Raw genomic sequence first — 22,628 nt, forward strand, 5'->3', positions numbered from 1 at the left:
AGAACCAAGAAAAAAAAAAATTATACTTGCATCTTATATCTTCTGCTTGTCGTTCTTTTTAAATCCATACAAGAGAGTCTTATTTGTTCCTACCAAAAAAACAAGGACCCATTCAAGTGCTTCCTAATTCTGACAACTATGAGCACCACTGGAATTTTAGCCTTTCCTCTTGAGCAGAGAAAGTTTTTCTAGGGAACATGAAAGATGAAGCAGTCTGATCCTTCCAGCTACACTCAGGACTGTGTTGAGAGCTTTTGTTTCCACTGGAAGCTATCCTTAAATTATTCAATGATTTGATTCCTACTCTGAGAATAAATACATCAGCTTGACATGCCAAGACTCTGGTCACAACCTTCCCCAAGAACAGTGTTCTTTCCCATGGTATTAAAACTCTGTTTTCCAATATATTACTTAACCACCAGTTACTTCTACACCCAGTGATTTTAAGAGAAACATCAAAAGCACAGAGATTATAGGATTAGATCATAGATTAGATCAGATAGTTACCTTGTTTCCAGCTAATTTCATTACCATAAACCTGAAGTAGAGTCCTCAGGAAATCTTTTGCATTGAAGCAAATAATCGGAACTTTGCAACGTAGCATTTGAAACAACACTTGCCTGCACAGAAATAGTTCATTAACAAACACTATACTGCTACTAGATTTAGTGAATCTATTTACTTTATACATTTAATTAGCACCTAATACTAAACAGTTAACACAAGACATTTCTTTATTCCTGTAAGAACACAATACTATATTTGAATATTAAATTCTCAATTCAATAATACCTGAAGCTTCTTTCTACAATAAATTACACATCCTAGCAGATACGCCTTATCATGCATTCACAAAGAAAACAAATCCTTATTTGACACTCAAAATTAAATGCCATCTTAATCTGAAACAGCAACTGGCATCCCATACTTTAATATACCCAAATAAGATCAAGAGGCTCCTGACTTAATGCACTATTGTAAAATAATGATCTAAAAGTTACTAGACAATCTAAATTGCCATAATTACCTACTGTTAATATGCTATTTAAATCTAGAATCCTTCATCTTTGTCATTTTTCCATTCCTTTTGAAAATGTTTCTAGTTCTCACATCCATGCTATTTTAAATAGCTTTTACCAATTTATATATATTAGTATATAGATTTTACTAATTATTTGTGTCTTTTTTCTAAGCTCTATTTTGGGCAATACAGAAAAATAATAGCTAATAAACTTATTAAACTTGTTTATTATTGAGTTTTTACTGTTCATATGGATGTGCTTTATTGATGTTATTCTCAATTCAGAACAACCTATATTCAAACTAACAATGAGTTATTAAACTAGTTGACATATAACTCCAGTATTACAGCTGGAGAAGTACAGGTAAGAGAAGTGATTTGTTTCAAGTCACAGTGGAGCAGTGGCGGAGATGCAACTGACAACCAAGTCCAACATCTTCAAAACGAATGCTTTGTAATTTAATAACCAAAATTAGCAGTTTACGATAAAGCAGTTATTACTGAAAGCCAAAATATTCTAATGAAGTGTTAACATACAACTATTGCATCTAAGAATCAGATTCAGTTCTCATTTCTCCCTATTTCAAAGTTAATAGTAAGGAATAAAAATTTACTTTGGTTATACTAACTGGAAGTTTAAAACATAAACAGAATTTTTTATATTTAGTCCAACTATTAAGCATTTAAAAATTATCTTGTAATTTTGATGTAACATTATTACTGAATATTAGGAAAACTTCATTTGGGATGTCATAAGCCATTGAAAGAGCCTATTGTGCTCAAAAATTTTAAAATATTAGCAGAGCTCAAAAAGGTTGTTTACCATAATAATGTTCATCATAACATACTAGATAACATAGCCCAGGAAATGGAAGATAATATGCAAGAAAGATAAACCCAGATGAATCATATTTTTTGGTGCCATATAAGCTGTAAGCTGTTCATATAGGATTTCTAGGTGAATGTAAACTGCTCCTACCAGGATCCCAACCTAGTTCTGCAGGGCTGCAGTTAGTAATATGTTTAGCCCAAAGGAATAGCCTATTATTATTTGGTTTATATTAGCCCAGGCTCAACACAGAACTAATACAGCTAATATGAAATTCAGTGAGCTTTACATGTAAAGAGATAAAGCCTGTGCCATGTAACCAAATCCCTGTTGCTAAAAGCATATAACAAAACCCAGTATTTTTTCTCACATACTCTCACCAAGCAAATTTCTTGTGAGACTGTTGTTCTTGTTCCCACAGAGATGACCATTCAGTTTTTAAATAAATTAATTTATCTTTTTCATTAGCAGCATTCCAAGTACAGTCCGTTGAGGAGTAACTGGGAGGGCAAGGGTGATCAGCCTGATTCTTCACTAACACAACAACTCCTTTTACTGATGAGGTTAAGACCTGTTAAGTATAATTACAATAGCGTTTCCTCTGACAGACTATGTGTAATCCTATAAAGAAAATTTCCCAAATAGTTTACAATATGAAACCTGTTATGTACACTAGAGTTATTGCATACACCATTGACTCAGTAAAGGACCATGCAAGTGTTTCAGCCTTGAAACGTAAATGCACAATTACAGAGTAAAAAGCAGGAAAAATATTCGAATTCTAACAGCCCCACTTTTGAAGTACACAAATGCCTGATTAGTCCAAGCAATTTCATTTTTTTAAGTTTTACTTGGTAACTAAAAATAAAATGCAGTTAGAAGTATTAAGGTTTACCTCATTTTACATTTATATTTTGGTAAGCAGTAATACACAAGACCTGGTCCAGATTCTAGGCTCCCAACAAACATGGTTTTGTGTTTCAGAGTCATGCACAGTTCAAATGGTTCTACAAAGCTGCCATTCTGTGATTCTGTGAGTCTAAACAAAACACATCATTCACTAACCTGCTCTGAGTTGAGCTGTGAAGAACCATCTTGAAAAATCATAGTAGTTACAAAAGCCACTGCCTGTTCTATAGTTGCAAGCAATTCTCTTTTCTCTTCACATCCCAAACTCCTGATATCACAAGGACAATTTTCAGAAGACTCTGTTTGTCCAGAAGTACAGTTGTATCCTCTTTCATGTGAGGAGGTGTAGGTCTTTACAGGTAATCTTCTTGTTTTCTCTGAACAACATGTAGGCACATCTTGCTTTCTTTTAAGGGGAGTAGCTACATTCTTTTCACCACCCTTCATATTTTTTGCTTTTACTAAAAGATTTCTTTCTCTATATCCCCATGTTGGCAAGTCTAAATCCTGGTAACAGCTCACTATTTTGGTATCTTGACAGCAAAGCATTTCATCAGTATGTACTGTCCTGACTATCTGATCAGCAGTACATTTTTCAGGGCTAGCAGATGGTTTTAGTAAGGCAATTGTGGAATCGTGAATCTCCTGGAAAAATTGGAAATTTTTTAGTGAACCGATTATTCAACTTATTAGGAGCAATAAAAATAAACATGAACAAGTTAATTTAGATAAGCTTTGAAGGAAGTGATATTCTATGAAAAAAATATTGATACTCACAAAACAAAGAGTCAGTTTAGGGGAACCACGCTACATAGAACAACATTCAAGGATTTATCAGTAAAGATTATTTTGTTGATTTATATTGTTTGCATCCAAAACCACCACTGGTTTTTTAACTCTAATATTAGTCCAACACTAAAAATGGCAAATTAACAACTCTAAGACGCATCTAGTCCAGCAGCCTATCTTCCATAGCAACTAGGTTATTAGCAATCTTTGTATGAAGAGAGAAGGCACCATTCATTTCCATCTTTAGCTTCAATAACTAGAGCTTTTTTTCATGACAGCTTAGTATATTAAACTTGTGGCAAGGGACCATGACTGCTTTGGAAATTCAAGTACACTGAAACAATGTCATCGATTGCCACCGATTTCTTCAAACAACTTCCAAGATTGTAAGATGTAACAAAAATATGTATGTGGAAGTCGCACTGAAGAAGTATAATCAGATGTATGAATAAGTTATATTCTATTCTGTTTAATCCACTATGCCCATAACAGCTTTCCTACTCCAGATAGTCTCTGAATCTCTTCACAGCAGCATGCTATTAAATAGCATTAAGCAAGAAGTTGCATGGTAATGTTATGATTCTACTACTTCATCCTTTATTTCCTTCAGAAATTTCCTTGGTATGCTACTGGCCCTAGTATTTTCTTATTGTTTATTTTGCTAGTTTCTTCTACAACCTCTTCAGCTGAGATGGATCCTCTAGCCTGGTTTCATAAACAAGGACTCTGGAATGGCAACCTTTCCAAGATTCCCCAAGGTAAACGTGTGTTCAACTATTTACAGATACACAGTTGTATCTTTCCTCAATACTCCTCTTACGCCTTGATCATCAACAGGTCTCACAGGAACTAGCAAGCTTTTGACTCCTGAGGCATTTGAAAAAATGATTTATTATTAGTGATGCATTGGTAAGCTGTTTCTCAAGGTTTATTTGGACTATACTACTGTATATTTACATTTAACTTACCCCAAAAAGGCAATTATAAAAGAATACGAATTCTGCTAAGTTCAGCTTCTTGCATGATGACATTTTTTAGTAGTCTCCTCCATACTATCGCTTAGCTATACTTCTTTTTCCTGGACAGATTTTAGTATTCATATTAAGTCTCCAATATTCTGTTTTGAATAAACCCCTGTACTGCCTACAAATGTTTTGGTTTTGGAGGGGAAATTCCATATATATTCTTTTAAAAGCTCCTTCTTTTTTATGTAATTTGTTTTTGAAATTAAGCATTCCTGTAGCGACTTCTCTATCTTTTAATGCTTCTGAAAGATTGTAGCCCCTGTGAGAGCATCTTTCAGCAGGAACATTTTGAACCTGATCTCACACAGAATTGAATAAAAATAATTTCTCTTCTGAGTTCTTTAACGGTTCCACAAAGCAGTTGTCTCCTAATTTTTAGTCTCGGCATCACACATAAGCATAATATTCACCCACTCCACTGAAAAGTAACTGAAGCTTCTCATAATTACTCTATTTTCCACTCTTCTAGCACAGCCAGCCTGCTTCAGTACCTCTGCTGTCAATACCATTCCAAAAACAAAGGCCTTCTCACTTCAAAAGAACCACAAGTTACTGCTGTGCAGGGTTCCCATCCATTCCCCTGGACAACAGTTTTCACTGATCAAAGGATATTGTCCATCTCTATTCAATCTGTATCGATTGAGCAAGCCAGAATGACAGACTATTTATTTTCTGGTTTTGCAATATTCTTCATCCCAGTTCCCGTATTCCCAAACCTCAGAACTATGGAGTCAAAAGATTAAAAAGGCTTAGGCTTCTTGAGATCGTACTTCACAGGGTCAACTCCACAGCAAAAGTACAATCAACAGGTTCTAAGTAAACTGAAGAAGGGAGCTAATTAAGCTTTGGCACTACCAAAATGAATAGTGGTTGTTCTGAACAAAGACAAATTAATTGGACTTAGGCAATGCTAATCAAAAAGCGAACACTACAAAAAGTTACCATAAGTGGAAAAATAATGTCACAGAAGGACCAAATATTTAAGTGCCATAGAAAGACAACTAATTCTTTCAAGTGTATTCTCCAGTCTAACTGCAAATAGTTTTTAGTGTTTAACACAGTACAATCTGAATTAGGACACTCAAGTAATTATAGAATCAGGAACAAGCAATTCTCTTTTAAAGGTTCAACAAGAAAAACAAAGCAATTTCATTATCAAGTCAGAATAATACATCTGGAACGACAATTAACCACAGAAAGAAGCAGCAGCAGCTTCCAGGAAGAACTAATCTTCTACTAGAAATAATGACATGGCTGGAGGTAGAGAAAAAACACTCCCAGGATGCAGTTTCATAATTTATGTGGATGAAGGAAAATTTCATTAGATGCAGTGAGTCAAAATCAGCACCTCATCTCACAAAAAGGGGATCCACTACTATCCATGTGCACCCACAGCTGCACACCTGTCTGCAAGCCAATTTAATTTGGAGGAAACTATCCCACCCCACAGAGGAAACCAGTTTTCTGCATCTTAGGCAACCTGAATGCTCTTGCTGAAGTGCAAAACATGCACCAGAGTCAGTAAGGAAGGCTGTGAAATTTGCAGCTGGGACAGTACACTTGCAGTATCTGCAACACATCAATGAGCTCAATGGATCTTACAATCACAGCCTGAGTTGGGGCTGCCAGAGTCATCCATTCCCATTCTTGTACTGACACTCACTCACATGCACATCAAACCAAATTCAGAGAGGTGATTAAACCAAAAATTAAACTTCCTAATACAAAGTAATTTTTCATATGAATCAGCTCACTTTATGATTATGTGCTAGTGACTGTTCAGTGACAGAGGAGTGAGAATATTTTTAAACCCTGGTAACTCTAAAAGTGGCAACCTCATTTATGATCAATCTGTCACAAAAGACTAACTTCTTGTAAAAAGGATAACAGAAGTGGGGCCAGGACTCTCATAGGTAAGTAAACATCAAGTGTAAAAAAGGTAGAGGAAAGTTAATCTGAACTGGGAGTGTATGTATGCAATATATTGTGATAAAGCTTATTATGAAAGAGCCAGTGCAAACCAACTGCAAACCTGCTATAAAAAGACTGCTTTTAGCGGTCTTCAATCTTAGAATATGCTTGCCTTGTCATTTTTCAGATGTGCATCCTTATCACCTAGTTTATTTTCCTTTGTCTTCTCTATACCTTTAAAAAAAGAATGGGAAATGTTTTATAATACAGATCTGAGAGCAGTGCATAGTGTTACATTACTGACACTTTTACCAAACCTGAAATAACTGCAGTAAGATATTCCACGACAACCACTTCCCTCATATTAATACCATTCATGCTTAAATGGCCCCTGCAGGTTCTTAAGTATGCATATGTAAAAATGTGCTCTGTCCCCATTAAGAAAAAAATTAATTCAAATTTGCTAAAAGCAGACAAACATTTTCCACGGCTTTCAGAAGAGGCATTACTATAATACCACAAATATGTGTTTTTCCTTCTTTCAAGAAAACACATCCCACCTTGGTCAAAGTAAAGCTGGGGGCATGGGCAAAAAGGGAAAAAAAACCCAAACAATAAATAACCCAAAACAACCCAACCTCTACAACTTCACACGGTTTAAGTGTTTTCTTAGAATTAGGTAGTATTATTCCACATTAATTTTCTTCAGTAGAACACTATTTGCACACACATTTTTAGCATACCATACCTTGCAGAGATCTGACCATGCTTCATCTGCAGAGGGTAATTTTTTCACATTGTTCATCCCCATGATAGAACAGGTATTGTAAGACCAGACAAGAAGAGAGAGCAAGAAGGCTTCAGACTTATCAAACTGACAGAAAGGCCAGGCAGTGACTAGCACCACAAGCAGCAGGATGGCTCTCAGCGCTGGGTCTGTGACAGAGCCCAGTGCCACAGCACCGCTGTTGGCCCAGGCACACCGCATCAGTGATATTTAACCTACAGCTCTGAAAGCAGGCAGACGCTGCAGTTTAAGGAAGGCTTTGGAAATACACTTCAGGACTCTGCACCATGCTAAATGAAAGAATTAGGACATGCCTCCTCTTTTCTGCCCTCAACACTGCCCAGTAGCCCCAAGAAGAGAAGCAAGTTAAGACTGGAATAAAAGAACAAGGGGCACCAGGCCAGCAGTAATTACAAACTCAGTAGGTACAGGAATGGGGAAAAAGAGAACACTGAAGTATGGGTCTCTCACGAGTTTGCAATTAGTTACGATTCCTTTATCTCTAGGTTCTTTTACTGCCCAGCCAGAAGATACCTCATGGGCAAAATATGTATTTTGTCCCCTTCTAACACCTGGTCCATACTGGAATACAACACTCCGCTGCTGCTTCCAGCTACAAAATCTGCATTACCAGCAGCAAGACACTTTCTGAATCTAATGTGCTGATGACCAATATCAAACAAAGCATAAGGTGATCTATTTACTGAAACCATTTTAAGAAAAAAATTGTCTAGGCAAACCAGGACCCTGTATTTAAAATACTAAGAAAAGCATTTTCAAAGACTAACTAGGTTAGTCTCCAGAAGCTTATTACTTTATAGTATTACATGCAGGTTCATGTTGGTGTTATGTGTATAATCAGTTATCTCCAGCTCAGACTTCTAACCTGAGCTGTTAGAATAGCTAATATGGCATAGCTGTATTTGCAGCTTCAAACACTTTAGGTTTGGTTTTCTTGACACTTCCTACAACAAATTATAATTTAAGAACTATAGTAACTGAGTTTACATTCAGTGCTTTTAATTGTTTCACAGCTAGACTATTTCTCTTGACAAATTCATCCCCCAGAGAAGATGGTGAGGATTACATTTCCCTCCTTCAGCACACAGTATTCAGTATGACCTGTATCTAAAGAGCTATGCAACCTTAAACTTCTGGTTTATGGAAAAGTATCGCCAGATGGCAGCAAAAACCCATCTTTGCCTTCAAACTCCTTAAGGCTAGATGGAACCATTACAAGCTCTACTGCAAAGGTAACCACAGAATTTCATCTGCTAGTTCAACATCACAGATATTTGCCCTATTTGAACCCAATATTTACCTTATAAAGACAAACAGTCTTTACAGTAAGTAGAATTTAATCTGTAAAGATTATCAATAAAATACAGTTCAATACAGTTTGAAACAGACCAACTAACACAACAGGTTTTGGTTTTCTTTTTTTTTTACGGAACGCAAACTTTTTCTTCTCTCCAGATCAACGCTGATCAGCTGAAGTTATATATACAGGCCATTTCCTAAAAGCAATTCAAATACATTTGTTCTTAAGCCTATACACTAGAAACAATTGTGGTAATTACTACATGGAAAACAAGAGCAAGAAAAGCTAGTCATATGACCTGCTGCCACTAAATGCTTATACTGTTCTTTCACTCCCCAGTGAATAAGGATTTAGCAATGCTACAAAGACGACAAGATCATTTGGCTAAAGATACCAGACACCTTCATGGAGTTTTTTAAAAGAGAGTCTGTAATTTTACAGCTTGACAGAGAGTAAATGGGTCAACAGCAGACAACATAACACGATATAGATATTGCACAGTACAGAGAGTTCCCAAGTCTAAGACAAAAAACATTACACAGGAAAATTAAGGAAGGGGAAATGACACAGTAGCAAGAGAAGTAGAATGGCACTTAAACTGAGTCTGAGAAGAGATCTGATTTTATTTAAAACAAGCTTGGTTTTTAATTTTAAAATTAACCCATCCCATATTTCTTCAAATGTGTATCACTGATTTACACAGCAATGAACTACCCTTTTCACTGCTAAACACCATCAGGCTCCACTGATCCAATACTTTACTACTGAAAGAAGTGCCTGAACTGTCATTTATGTAAAAATGAGGCTGCAACAAACACCACATATACAAGAACACATCCTAGATTTAAATCCCATCAACCTGATAATGTTGCAGGATCTAGTTCTCAGGAGAAAACAGAGAACTAAAACCAAGCAAAACTCTAACTTGCTATTTACTTCTTTCCAGAGCTACAAGACTGGTAGACTAAGAAATACAAAGAATTCAGAATAAAAATTCCATCTTGCAAAACCTCCCTAATATCCACAGCATTCTGAGCAAATCTTGCCCAACAGACTCAAAGATCTGCTGGGGCACTTTTAACATTACCCAATTTGCTCTACTACTGGGACTTTTGTTCACTCCTCCCCCTTGAATTTCACAAGGAGTGAGTTGCTAATGAAGACATGTTTAAAGGACAGACACAAGTCTGGAGAGTTCAGGAGCCTTCTGGTAAGTTCCCAGTACCTCTAGTGATCCTGAAATTTCTAGTTCCGAGTCAAGTTAATGTATACACTTGATTTACAGTATTATTAACAGTTTGAAATTCCCATCTATTCTACACTACACAGAGGAACAGGAAGAAAAAAATAATTAAATTGAGGGTACTGGTAATATCTTAGTTCCTTGCACTCACCTAGCATTATTTAATCAGAGAAGTCCCAGCAAATATCACAGTTACAGCTTAATTTCCCTTCTAAACCTGGAAACCTAAACTCACATATTATTTTCTTTTTAAATAGGGACTAGAGGTTTTATATGATTTTGTTTGTTGGAGATTCAGTTTTTCAACTGAAAATAGAAACACTTAAACAGGGTAAGATTTACTCACTCTGGTTATTTTTTCTGCTAGTCTGAACTTCTACAGGAATAGACTGCAAAGCTGTCATAATCCTCTGAGCGATATCAGATAAAGGCACTTCAGAAGTCACACATCCTATGTATGATGTGTACTGTTCCATTTTTAAGATTAAACCTAAACACAGAACACACAAGTTATGCATGATACCAGGGCCATGGAACAATCTGCACTTACATTTTGTTGAAATTAAAGACATTATAGTATGTTCAGCCATTCACTCTTCTCCATAGCAAAATGACATTTCCTCCCTGACATGCCTGTAAGTTTAACTATTGTAAATAAAAATTAGCAAATTGTAATAATTTACAAATCACTAAGTGAAACTTCTTTGAAATAGTGTTCTCATAGACCGATAAAAAATTAAGCAGTCCTATGAGTAAAGCTAACTTCTAATTAAAAAAATCTGACAAAAAAACAAGAATTATCATAGATGTCCAAAATACTTACCTCTCCCTTCCTCAACATCTTTAAACTAGTTTATATCTAGCGAATGTAAATATTTACTGTTATTGGTGCTCAGATTTTACCAAGAATAAAAAACACAAAACAACTTTCAAGTAACTGCCAGAATAGAGCCAACACAGATGAAAGAAACAAATATTACTAACATGATACACATTCATTATGTGTTATTTCAGAAAATACTTATAAGACCTCTATTCCTTAAACTTTGTATAATTGACGTACTCAAGCACTATTAAATATTTATAACATTAAAATAGTTACTATAGTTTGTCAATTTAAGAAACAGGTCAGCAACATCTGAAGTCTCTACAGGCTTTGACTGCAGTTATTGCTGTTCTAAATTTTAACCTTTTTTGAAAAGTAGTTGCTTTTCCAGTTGACCTGTAGCCATATTCTATAATACATACAAAATACCTGGAGAGCTCCTGGATACAACACATATGGGAGAATTAGAAACAATGGTGTCCATACTGATGGCTTTGATGACTTTCTATAGTTAGACCATAACAATACATAAAATTTACCACAAACACAAAATAAATACCCAACATTTTCAAAATATTTAAACAATTCAAGCTGTACAAGTCAATTGCTCTACCAAAAAGTGCTTTTAAGTAAATTATTCCTACACAAGTTAGTAATTGGAAGTCCTGTTACTCTGGATTAGGTAGAAGAGACCAGGGCATAAGTAGACTTTCAAGTCAAGTTTAACCATCAAGTAAACAATATTTCCGCTGCTTACATGGAAGTATTTTTCTTAGCTCAAGACCATAGGCCAATTGCAGTTTGAATACTTACAAGTACCATTTGTATTCAGATTCAAAGAGGAACAGCTATCAGGCTGCATTAGTATTGACTATACCTATCAAGCTCAGATTTTATAGTAAGCATGTGAAAGAGGGAGAGGCAGAATGGCTTGCTTTTTCATGACATTCCAGGAGTCAGAGATATAATCCTTCCCCATACACAGCTCCTCCTAACTTTCATAATTAGGAGCAACATTTCTTTCCTACACAGGGTAAAAACACTCCCTGACTTCTCAGGATGGGAAGCAGCAGTCAAAACCTCAGGGGCGTATCAAAATGAGAACCTAGGAGACTAAATATAAACAAGATGCTATGCATGAGAATACACCTAAAACCAACACACGGATTCACCATAAATATTGACAACACTGCATTTAGTGTTTGGCATTTAATAATAAACACAATGTATAGAGTTAAGCAGCATGAAATCCAGATAAAAAGACATCCAGCCAGGAAGTTTAAAAAATAAGTTATTCTCACATAAAAATTAAAAGTCTGCCATCAAATTAAAGACTATTGTTACTGAAGTTAAAGCTAATTTATGAACCTTCATTGATATGTACAATGCTTGAAAGCAAGCACAGCTGATCCCATCAAAATGTAAAAGACGAAGTTATCACAAAGCCTATTTAGTTCCGTTGGTATATTAGGAAGCTATATAAAAATATGATAAACAGTCTAACAATGCACATGAAAGCAGAGTTATGAAAGCATCAGGACTCTGAATTGAAATGCCTATCATTATAAATTATAGAGCAAACTCAGAAGTCCAAAATGTAAATTTAAAATTATTTTTCTTTGAAGAGCCCTGTATGAGTATGGACTGGTTTCAGTGGACAAGGTAGACCATAAGTTAAATTAAGAGATATCAGAAGGGTCTTAAAACAGATGGTCTTGGTACTTGAAACAGACTCTGGTATATATTCCAACACATTCTAACAAAACCAAATCTTCTTAGGAGAGCTGTAAGGGAAATAATCACAGAACATCTGCCTTGGAGGACTCTCCTCTTCAGAATGAGCACATTACATTCACGTTCCAAAATCTGGAATGTCTTTTCCACCTTTATTTTTCAGTGCACATATCAAAGGTTCTTATCATGGCAGAAAACTTATCCCAAGGGTATAAAATATTCCTTTTTGTGCTATGCTGTGTGCAGTTGACATCAACATACAGGCTAGCAGAAGACCGGCCTGAATGTAACTCATCCAAATAAACAACATACTACTTCATATGAAAGAACTTTGACAAAACTGAGATTTTAACTCAGTGGGCAGGTGGCAAATGCCATGAAGCAGCATACAATCCAAACTCAGTAACTGTGGCAGCTAAACATACATTGCAATGATAGATAAATGTTAGCCTTGATAAGCTAACACTTATTCCGTAAACTTGTAGACAGTTTACAGTAATGTGTTTTCCTTCAAGAGTACAATTAAGTTTAAACATTAAGAACTTCACTGGTGGTGAAATTCTTATGTTCCAGACCACTGGCTGTAGCCTCAGACAGCTGCTCAAGCTTCTCCACCATCTCTTTCAAGTGGTCTTCATCTTTGAAAAAATGCACATACAAGTTTCTTTCCATCTGATGCAGCTTATTGGACTGTAAAAAGTTTCTCTTTGACTTCACATCAGCAATCAGATCCATAAGGAGTTGATTTAGTTTATTTAAGTCAGCTTTCAATTGACGAAACAGCTCAGTAAGTTCCTGACAAAAAATACAAGACAAAATTATTACTTTTATATTGTTAATACACTAGCTGAACTAGAAATACAGATTTTTTTTTTTTTGTTTTGGAAGCCACTTTCTCTTCTCTAAGTGAAAAGTCATCACAAAAAAAAAATAGAAACATGGGTGATAAGGGATTCCATTCAAGTTATGCAACTTTTGAGCTCCATATAATGGTACTTGCATCAGGTTATGAAATGTAATTTCATTTACTCGTTTACTAAACCAGATGAGTTAAGACCATAAGAATCTGGCCCTCAACTAGATAGATGGTTGGATGACATTTTTAATCGATTATAAGTCTTCATAGCTTGTCAAATCTTAAAAGGGAACAAAAAAAAAGCCACAAGAAAAAAGCCAATTCAATTTTAAAATTACATAATTAATTACCAGCTACAATTTTCCCAACTGTCATTCTTATGATGTTCAGTGTTAAGTAGGCTAGTCATCTACTTGCACATTATTTCTTTATTTAAGGAATTACTTTTCTTGAGAAAGAGTAGCAATAGGAGATGTCACTATTTTCTAAGAGGTACCTTGAATCAATAGAAAGGTATTTGATGGATTTAATAACATGCAATCCCAAAATATGTATGGTTCCAATTACAAAGTTTCATTTTTTCATGAAAACAGTTCTATACATTGCAAATTCTCTTGACAGATGGAATCGTTAAGTGTTATGTGTTTAACCAAGGAAGTATTATTCAACAGTAGACTTCCCTCAACCTGCTTTTGAGATAGCTACAATTATTTAAAAACCATGACAAGTTGCATTTAACCACTCCTATTCCCATTTAAAAGAGGCTCTAAACCCAACATCTGGAGCTCTGTAGCAGGACTGTCCTACTATACCTGTCCTTCAAAATTCTGATATTCTTATTTTGTCCAAAGGAGCCACCCATGGCCCGGCTCTTTAAATGGGCCAAACTGTACTATTCAGGTATTACAGGTAACAGGGGAAATAACAGGGGAAATTTCAGCCTGGCTGAAATAAAGAGAAAACTAAGTTAATTTTCCAGTGATACTGTATCCAGACGACATACTTCCCACACCTTAAACTTACTAGTAATACAGGACTGTTTATGTCTTTCAAAGGAAGAGTTGGATGCAATGATTTGCTCAGAAACCAAAAATCACCACCTGCCAACATTTACAAAATTCATTTTGCTAAGAACAATATAAATACTGGGCCCATCATCATTATGCTAATAAATCTGTTGCTGACATGAGGGAGGCAGCCTGAGTCTACAGCCTTTATACGATGTTTTTCTCAGTAGAAGAACATGACACACATTAACATAATACTTTTAATAACTAGATATGGGCTTACCTGACTACGGAGTTGTATATGATTTCCTCCACGATACAGAGCATCATAAAGGGTATCTACATCACTTTTTAGCTTGGAAGAAAGGAGAGACTGTTCTTGAGAAGATGCTGCTAGCTGATCTTGTACTGTAGCACAGTCCTGCTTTAACTTCTGAGCCATCTGCTCCAGGTTTTTGTATGTTTTAAACAACTGTTGGTTTTCATTTTCTCCTTCCAGAAGCTGATACAGCCTGTAACAAATGAAGTTAGACATACAAGCATTTTTAAGTTTCCCAAGCACTCTTGTCATTATTAGTCAAGAGAAGATGTTCCTGTTGAGAAGCCTGAGGACTCATAAAGGACAGTACTGCTCAGGGTACTCTTACTACACTGCTGTATCTCCCACTGATTTAAAGATTCTATCTATATATAGCTATTATGTGATTAATAGGACTCAAAAATATTTCAGTATTAAATTAACAGCAATGAAATACCAAAGTAACAGTTAATAAGTACACAATGAATGCAAATACAAGCTGACGATGTGCCTTTGCCAACTATTTCCTAACACCTCAATGACAGCAAAGAAAGATCCAATTTTTTTAAGTGCTGAAAAAAAGACTTCAATGGCCAGTGAGAAATAAGAGAACTCTTTATGACATTTTCCAGCTTACTGGAGTATTTCCCATTTTCTATCTATGAAAAGACTGCTAAGAAATTCTCCAATGAGTTACAAGTCATGCAAAAGACAGCAATACCTGCTGTACCAAACTGTACCCTTACACTGCATCAGGAAAAGTCTAACATGATTTCAGATAACTTTGCTTGGTTGCTAACACCACCTCTGCATATTAAAACCTTTAGGAATTGAGCCCCACTATAGAATTAGATTGGCTTTAATAAGAGCAGGAGCTATATTTCAAAAATAACTTACTTTCTTTCAAGTGTCTTCTACTTACAAACCCTTTAGGGTTTTTAGCTTTTTCAACTTCCCTTCACAATCGTGAACACTAACACATACCATTTCATTTAAAAAAAAAAAAAAAGTGAAAAAGTAGCCAGACAACATTCTGATTCAGTGATTTGGAGACATAATTATAAACCTGAACAAAAACTTTATAAGTTGCCAATGCAAAAGCGATTAATGCTGCCTCATTCATGCAGTTATTCACGGTGCAAGACCATACTCAACTATCACTTAATTATTACAACACACTTAAAGCACCATTTTAAAGAAGGAGGAAAAGTCTAACATTAACACACCTATAATTATACTATATACCTTATCAAAAGGTTTAAAGCCTTGAAGTGACAGCAACACAGCACATGTTCCTACTGTATCACCTGAGTTACAAGACGACTTAGTTACTTAGAGTGTGAAAAACCTGGCTCCTACGTGGGTGACAGGACACTGAAGCCAGATGGCAAATCAAGCAGTAAAAATGAGCTAAACACATTTCATATATTCAAGCAGTCGTTCCCCTCATCTACCACATGGGGGTTTTTGCAGGCTAAGCTGATGAGGCCATGCATATGATCTGGGATATTGTTTTTAACAGTTCTCTACACTTATACTTCTACAACAACTTTCAAGAGGTCCTAGATCAGGGCACCACATGAGACAGGTTTGGCTTTAAACATTCATTATATTCTCAAAATTGCTTGGGAATGCTTCAGCAATATTAACAAGACTGATAATTGAACAGTTTTACCTCAGGCAAACCTGAAAAGAATTTTAAAGGATAAGGAAGAGGCAAATCTCATATCTTGAAGGCTTCAGTTCTGGAGAATTCAAAATACTATAGCAACTAAGAACTTAGCAACAGAAAAGGCTTAGCTTGCCTAAGTCTTTATCTCCCCAATATTATTTCAAAGTAAGTCAAAGTTCAATAGTGACTAAAATACTTACCTGCAAGAGAAACCATCCTCTGAACTAATAGCGTTTCTTGGCTTTGCATGTTCAGTTTGCTCAGTCATTGCTTGTAGCCTCTGTTGCAACTCATTGCTGCTCTGTTTCAGAGATGCTACCAAATTCTCAAGTTGACAGCAGACCTCCTTATGTTTCTTCAACTCCATTTCATACGCTAGCTCAATAAGTTCAAACGATGCTTTCTGTCTTATCAAATGCCTGCATACTTCATCTTGTCTTGAAGCATAATAGTCCAGCTGAGCAATCTGATGATCCAAGTATCCTTTCACCACTGGCGCACTCAAAAGCTGTGCATTCACTTTTAGAAGGGGAAGCAGCTCTTCATTGCTTATCTGAGTTATTTCTTGTTCAATTGCTGAAGTTTCATCATTTAAACTAGATATTTTGGCACTGAGGTTTTCTTGTTTTCCAATGTCCTACGTAAAGCAAAATATTTGTCAGTTTCTTCATGGTTCCCTCCAAGCCACTTCCCTAACACATTTCTTCACACAAGATTCACGTACTTACATTACATTATAATCACTGCATCTTTTGTATCTACAATTAAATTAAATCTTTAGATTGTAGATACAATTTAAAATAAAACTAAAACTGCAAAAGCAGTTTTACAGAACTTTACACATAAGTACAGATTTTTAAAGTAGATATCAAATAAATGTATTTCAGTAAATACTAATTTCACTCTATCGCAGGGCCAGGAAACAGTTTATTGTGGGGAAAAAAATAGAAAAGTTGTATTTTACTTAGCACCCAGATTTCAAGCATGTCTAACAGAAATCTCACGTGCTGACGTAACTTTTTATATTCAGATGACTGCCGACACTGCTATTGGAATCAATCTTCTTCAAATAACTCTAATCAATCAAGGCCTATATGCTAGTCACCCATAAATGAAAATATACAAACTGACATGATGCCTCAAGTTAGTCCATGACTGGCATAAGTTAATATTTTCCCTTCTGTTACATTTTCTCCACATTATTAACTTCCAGTAGTCACATCTACCTGTCACTCACTTGTTGAGAGATTTCTGGGACAGACTGATTCATTTATTTGGTATTTAAAACATATCACCATAATGTCCCCATATTACAAACACTTGAGTTTCAAAAGTCAGTGAACTAAAACTTTTCAAGTTTATGCTATGGAATATAAACAGGAATACATTTATCATATTAGCTCCTCAATACCACAAAATTTCAACCAAAGAAAAGCTTTTGTTTGTTGTACAAACAGCTGAGAGCCAGTTATAATTTGAAATGTCAAAGTTATACTAAACTGGAAAGGTTTTTAAGGTAGTCATTCTGGAAAGTAGAATTAAAGGTACTCTGCCATACTGAAGAATTTCTGACAGAAACCGGAGCTATTTCACAAGCAGAGTTTTGTGAACAAGACAAACTTCACAAAAGTGCAATCTCACTATGCAAAAATAGTTGAAATAACAATAACTCAGCAATTCCTTTTACTAGATCCAGTTGAACATGCCTGCCGGTTTAAAACTCCACTACCTTCTATCACCTTACCTCGTTCCTTAACAACTGTAGCATGCTCTCTGCACATTTTATAGCTGAATTCATGCCCTCCTCTTCAGCTTGCATTTGAATTAGCTGATGTTGAGCACAAATATACGCTGTCTGGAGCCTGGCCAGCTCTTGACTCTCCTCACAGACTTCATTAGTCTCATCACAAGTGACTTGATTGCCTATATCCACAAACTGAAAGCTGTCTTCACGTGACTTTTCAACCCCTTCAGACATACCTTGATAAAAATGGGGTTTTATGTATGAGGTAAGTGCTGCAGTGCTTTGTTCTTCCTGAGACAAATATTTGTCCAAAGAAAGTTGGGAAAAAAACACTGGATGCTGACCTGAGCCTTGGTCTGAATCTGAAGCAGTGAAGAGAGAGGCCAGTTCCTTAGCTGCATCCGTAAGAGACAGCAGTTCATTATTAAGCCTATTATTTGCCACAGTAAACACTTCCAACCCTTCTTTGAAATCTTTATGTGCTTCTTCCTCTTTACTTTTTAATGTTTGCAATACATGGCCGTTCGCAGCAACCATCATCTGAAGCTTATTATGTCGATGAATTTGAAGGTTTTTTAACTTCTGAAGAGTTTTAAGCTCATCCTCTAATTTCTTCAGTTCCTCCTCTTCTTCCTCCTCTCTGTTCTTTGAATCCACAGGCTTCAAGGTTTTAAGGACTTCATCCAGTGCATTTCCTTCCAAAACGGGCTTACCAGAATCAACAAGACTACCAAAATCTTGCAGTTCTTTTTCAGATACCACATGCTGCTTACTTACATTTCCACAAAACCACTCCAGAAATGATTTGTCTTCTGAAGACTCAAACAGCCAGTCAAAATCTTCTCCATTAAGCTCATCAGCTTTTGGATATCCAATTTGCTTAAGAGTTTCCACAAAATCATTTCCACAGCTCATGATTAAAATATTTTTTGTAAGCAGAAAAGATCCAAATACACAAAAAAATTTGGGGTATTATTCCAGTTGTATTTTTTTTGTCATTTTAAATGAATATTCAGTATTTTAATAAAATTAGTCTGCACAGGAAAAAGGAAGCGTCAGATCACACCAGAAAACTGAATGTTATTCTGGATTAGAGCAGCTATTTGAAGGCTAGAAACCAATTTTTATTTCAGGGATGTCTTAATGTAAGGTGTTCATCAAATCAGGACACATTTTTATATCAATTAAATCCCTGATCTTTGCAAAGGCTTACGTTTTTCCTTAATTCACATAAATTCACTAACAGAATACTATCATATTTTTTAAAGTTAAAGTAAATTCAATTAACTAATTTAAAAGCAACAGGTGTAAATATTGAGTAATTCATTGACCTGCAAAAGTGATTTACTTATATAGTTTTCCTCACATAAAAAACCCCATCCAACCATTTTAACTCTTCCAAAGTGAGACGAACTTTCAGTTTGTTCTAAAAACAAAACCTCATTGATGTTACACTGCACTTCAAGATCTTGCTTATAAAGGTTTTTTTTGTTTTAGTCCAGCAGCAAGCAGAAACTTGTCTTCTAAACCTCCATTTTAAAGCTTCCTCTGAAAATGGAACAAGAAATCCTTTCACATAAAAAAATCTCAACATAATAATGCAGTTTTTTGATCAATTACAAAAAAATTTAAATTAGCATTAATGTAAATATTCTTGTGAAAATAGTCACAACTTAAAAGAAAAAGGAGTTTGCTCTTTTACCATATCCCAGCAAACAAATCATCGGCTTTGGGATCCTAAAGTGAGTGCAACAGACTGCAAAGAATAGTATAAATTATCAACAAAATCAGGAGGCCTTGTCTGCAATACTCTGGTAATATCCAGGTTGAGTTTTTTTCAGTTTGGTATTACTTAATACTTTGTTTCTAGAGCATACCTTCCACCAGAAACCCCAACTTTGCCAGCCAGCCTGGAAGGCACGAGTGCTGAACAAGTAAACGCATCCTTCTGAAATTCTGTGTGTATTTATCTTAGAGTTACAGATTATATAAGAAATAGAACTTGTTATGCAAGCTTCATGTCACGGGGCACTCTTCCAACTGCGCTCTGCCTTCCATGCCAGAAAAAAGTTGTGGTCAAAATACATTAAAAAGAGCGCACATAACTCTAGGTATGTGTCTACGGGTTATTGAAGCACCCTGAGACTGCCGCTCAAGCCGCCATCAAACACCAAAACTAACCTCTCGGGAATCCTGAGGAAGCTTCACAAGGGGACGACCGGTGGCCCCAACCGGCTCAGCCCGCGGGAGTGCCGCCCTCAGGGGCTTTCTCGCAGCCCCGATGAGTCCAAGCGCCCGCCGGCCCGGTCTCGACCCTGCCCACAGCCCCAGGGGGGATCTGGCCGAGAATCCGCCCCGGAGCGGGGAAGGGCAGGACGAGGGGGGAGAGGGAAGGCTGCAAGGACTACCCCCTCCCGGTGCGAGCGAGCGCCGATCCCACACCGCCCGGTACTCACCTCAGCGACTGCACAGAGCAGGAGACACAGAAAACGGCGGGAAGGCTGAGGAGGCGCGGCCCCGCCCAGGCGGGGGTGGCGGACCCGAGGCGCGCGCCCAGTGGCGGGGCCGCACCCGTCAGCGGCGCCGGCGGCTCGAAAGGCCCGCCAGGCCCTAGTCTCGCGCGGCCGCCCCACTCCGCCACCAACTGCGCCTGCGCTCCCTCGCCTCTCCCACCAACACCCCCCACACCAGCCCCTCCCGCGCAGGCGCCCGCTCACGCGCACCTCTTCACCTCGCGCCAACGGGTGAGGGGCCTGCGCGGAGGCTGGCCGGCTCCGGCCCGTTGATCGGTGACGTCACGCGGGGGCGGGGCTCCCCACGGAGCGGAGGCGGGGCTGAGCGGTGGGGTCGGCTCTCTCCTCAGGGGTGTCCCGTCAGAGCCGCACCGGTCGCCTCAGCGCTGCGCCGCTCCCCTCCGCCGTAGCGGTGGTCGCTCAGGGGCCCGCCGCCACCAGCGTGTGGGAGGGAGGGGCTGAGGGAGCCCTGACCGCAATTTGACGTTGCTCCGCTTGGACCAAAACCGTGCCACACACGTGTGTGCCCACTGGCCTCCCCGCAGCTGAGAGGCGGGGCTAACGGTGCCCACCGCCCCTCTGTCCACAGCTGCTGTAATAGTGATTCACCCCTGCCTGGTCGTTTTAGTATTTTTTCATGGAATTTAGGTCCATGAATTTGTCTAATCCCTTTTTGAACCTGCTGATAACACCTCAAAACTTGACAAGGCAACAAATCCCAGAACGTCACTACCTGCTGCTTAAAAAAAGCACTTTCTTAATTGTTTTTTAACCCATCTCCTAATCTCATCAAGTGACCCTCAGCTCTAGCACTGCAGGATTTGGTGAATGCCACCTCTGCATTTACCTTATCTGTGACCTTCACAGCCATTTAGAAACCACGGGTAAATTTCACTTCAGCTCTGTCCTCTTCAGTTTGGAGGGTTCCAAAACTTGGCCTCTAAAGCAAGTGCTCCGCTCCCCAATGATTTCAGTTGTCCTCCTCTACCTTTTATAACATCACTGCACCTTGCTTGAGGTGCAGAGACGAGGCTGCACGCAGTCCTCAAGGTGTGGGTGCACCGAGGTTTTCCACAGAATCCTCGTTTCCAATGCCCTTCCTCACAATGGTCCATTTGCTTGCCTTTTTGGCTGCTGCTGCTCACAGAGCCAACAGAAGGCTCTTGGCAATGACTGCAGGACCTCTCCTGCATTGCAAGGGCTGGTTCTGAGTCAAGCATCTTGTAAACCTGTCACTAACAGTTGGAGCATCCTTTATCAGCCACTCCTCAGGTTTGGCCATCTTGGTTTCCTGTTTACATTTCACATGCATTGTTTTTCTGGGCTTCCCCATTTGCCTCACAACAGCTTCCTCGACGTTCCCATCAAGCCATGCAGGGGAGAGGTTTGGGCCACAGTTTTATGTCTGTGTCAGGCATTTTACCTGGGCTTCTAGGACAGTATTTTTGAAGCCTTCTGGGTGTTTGTAGGCTTCTTGCTTTTGAACTGCTCATTTAGGGTTTTCTGGCATTTTTCCCCATTTTTGCATAGGTCGTTTTCTTAAAATTGAGTATCCGTCTGCTTTATTTGTCTTGCTCTCTTCTTACAGTGTGAAGCTTAATTATATTGTGGTTGCTACTATGGAGCAGCTCACCCACTGACAGCCCTTGAATTAGATCCTCTGTGCTGACGAAGACTAAATTTGGAATGGTGATTTTTTTCTTGTGGTTTCTAAGGCCAGTTATTCTAGGAATCAATCATTCATTGCATCCAGAAATGTTATCTCTACATTTCACCCTGATGAGGCATTGGCCTAGTCTGTATGTGGGTGGCTGAGCCCTCCCACTCCGTGTCCTAAATGTGCAACTTCTCTAAGCTCAATGCAATTGTCGAAATGAAGCAACTCAGGGAAATGAGCAACCTCGCAGCTCAGCACAGCTACGACTAGCTCACATGAGGTTTTCTAGATCAAAATCAGCACCTGTATTGCCTACAAAGTGCAGTATGTTGATTTCTGGTACAATGTGGTCTGCGCAAGACACGCTTCTAAATTAAACCCTGACCTGGCAGCAAGTTCTCATGGGTAAAAAGAGCTGTAGTGTTGAATTCCCCTCCATCAGATTGCAGCCTGTTATGCAGCTGCAGTTTCGGCTAGCTGAAGATT

At 37.8% G+C, this 22,628-nt stretch overlaps 2 protein-coding genes across 2 annotated transcripts in view; both read right to left on the minus strand.

The window, feature by feature from the left end:
- Window positions 1-11,721, minus strand: part of POLN (DNA polymerase nu) — a 108,339-nt gene extending 96,618 nt beyond the window's left edge. Inside the window, exons 1-5 of the mRNA XM_064448981.1 lie at window positions 10,182-11,721; window positions 6,657-6,718; window positions 2,916-3,404; window positions 2,231-2,421; window positions 508-620 (exon numbers count right to left, since the gene is read on the minus strand). Coding sequence (XP_064305051.1) covers window positions 508-620; window positions 2,231-2,421; window positions 2,916-3,404; window positions 6,657-6,718; window positions 10,182-10,425 — 1,099 coding nt within the window. The 5' untranslated portion in view covers window positions 10,426-11,721. The remainder of the gene's footprint in view (window positions 1-507; window positions 621-2,230; window positions 2,422-2,915; window positions 3,405-6,656; window positions 6,719-10,181) is intronic.
- A 1,003-nt stretch (window positions 11,722-12,724) lies between these two features.
- HAUS3 (HAUS augmin like complex subunit 3) lies at window positions 12,725-20,593 on the minus strand. The gene is made up of 5 exons (XM_064448980.1): window positions 20,429-20,593; window positions 17,973-19,520; window positions 16,429-16,865; window positions 14,542-14,770; window positions 12,725-13,190 (listed from the first exon to the last, which is right to left on the minus strand). Exons 2-5 carry the CDS (start codon window positions 18,885-18,887, stop codon window positions 12,924-12,926), a joined length of 1,848 nt encoding a protein of 615 aa, XP_064305050.1. The 5' UTR covers window positions 18,888-19,520; window positions 20,429-20,593; the 3' UTR covers window positions 12,725-12,923.
- Window positions 20,594-22,628: the final 2,035 nt, after the last annotated feature.

This window comes from Phalacrocorax carbo, chromosome 4, assembly GCF_963921805.1.
Source record: "Phalacrocorax carbo chromosome 4, bPhaCar2.1, whole genome shotgun sequence".
Classification (NCBI taxonomy): Eukaryota; Metazoa; Chordata; class Aves; order Suliformes; family Phalacrocoracidae; genus Phalacrocorax; species Phalacrocorax carbo.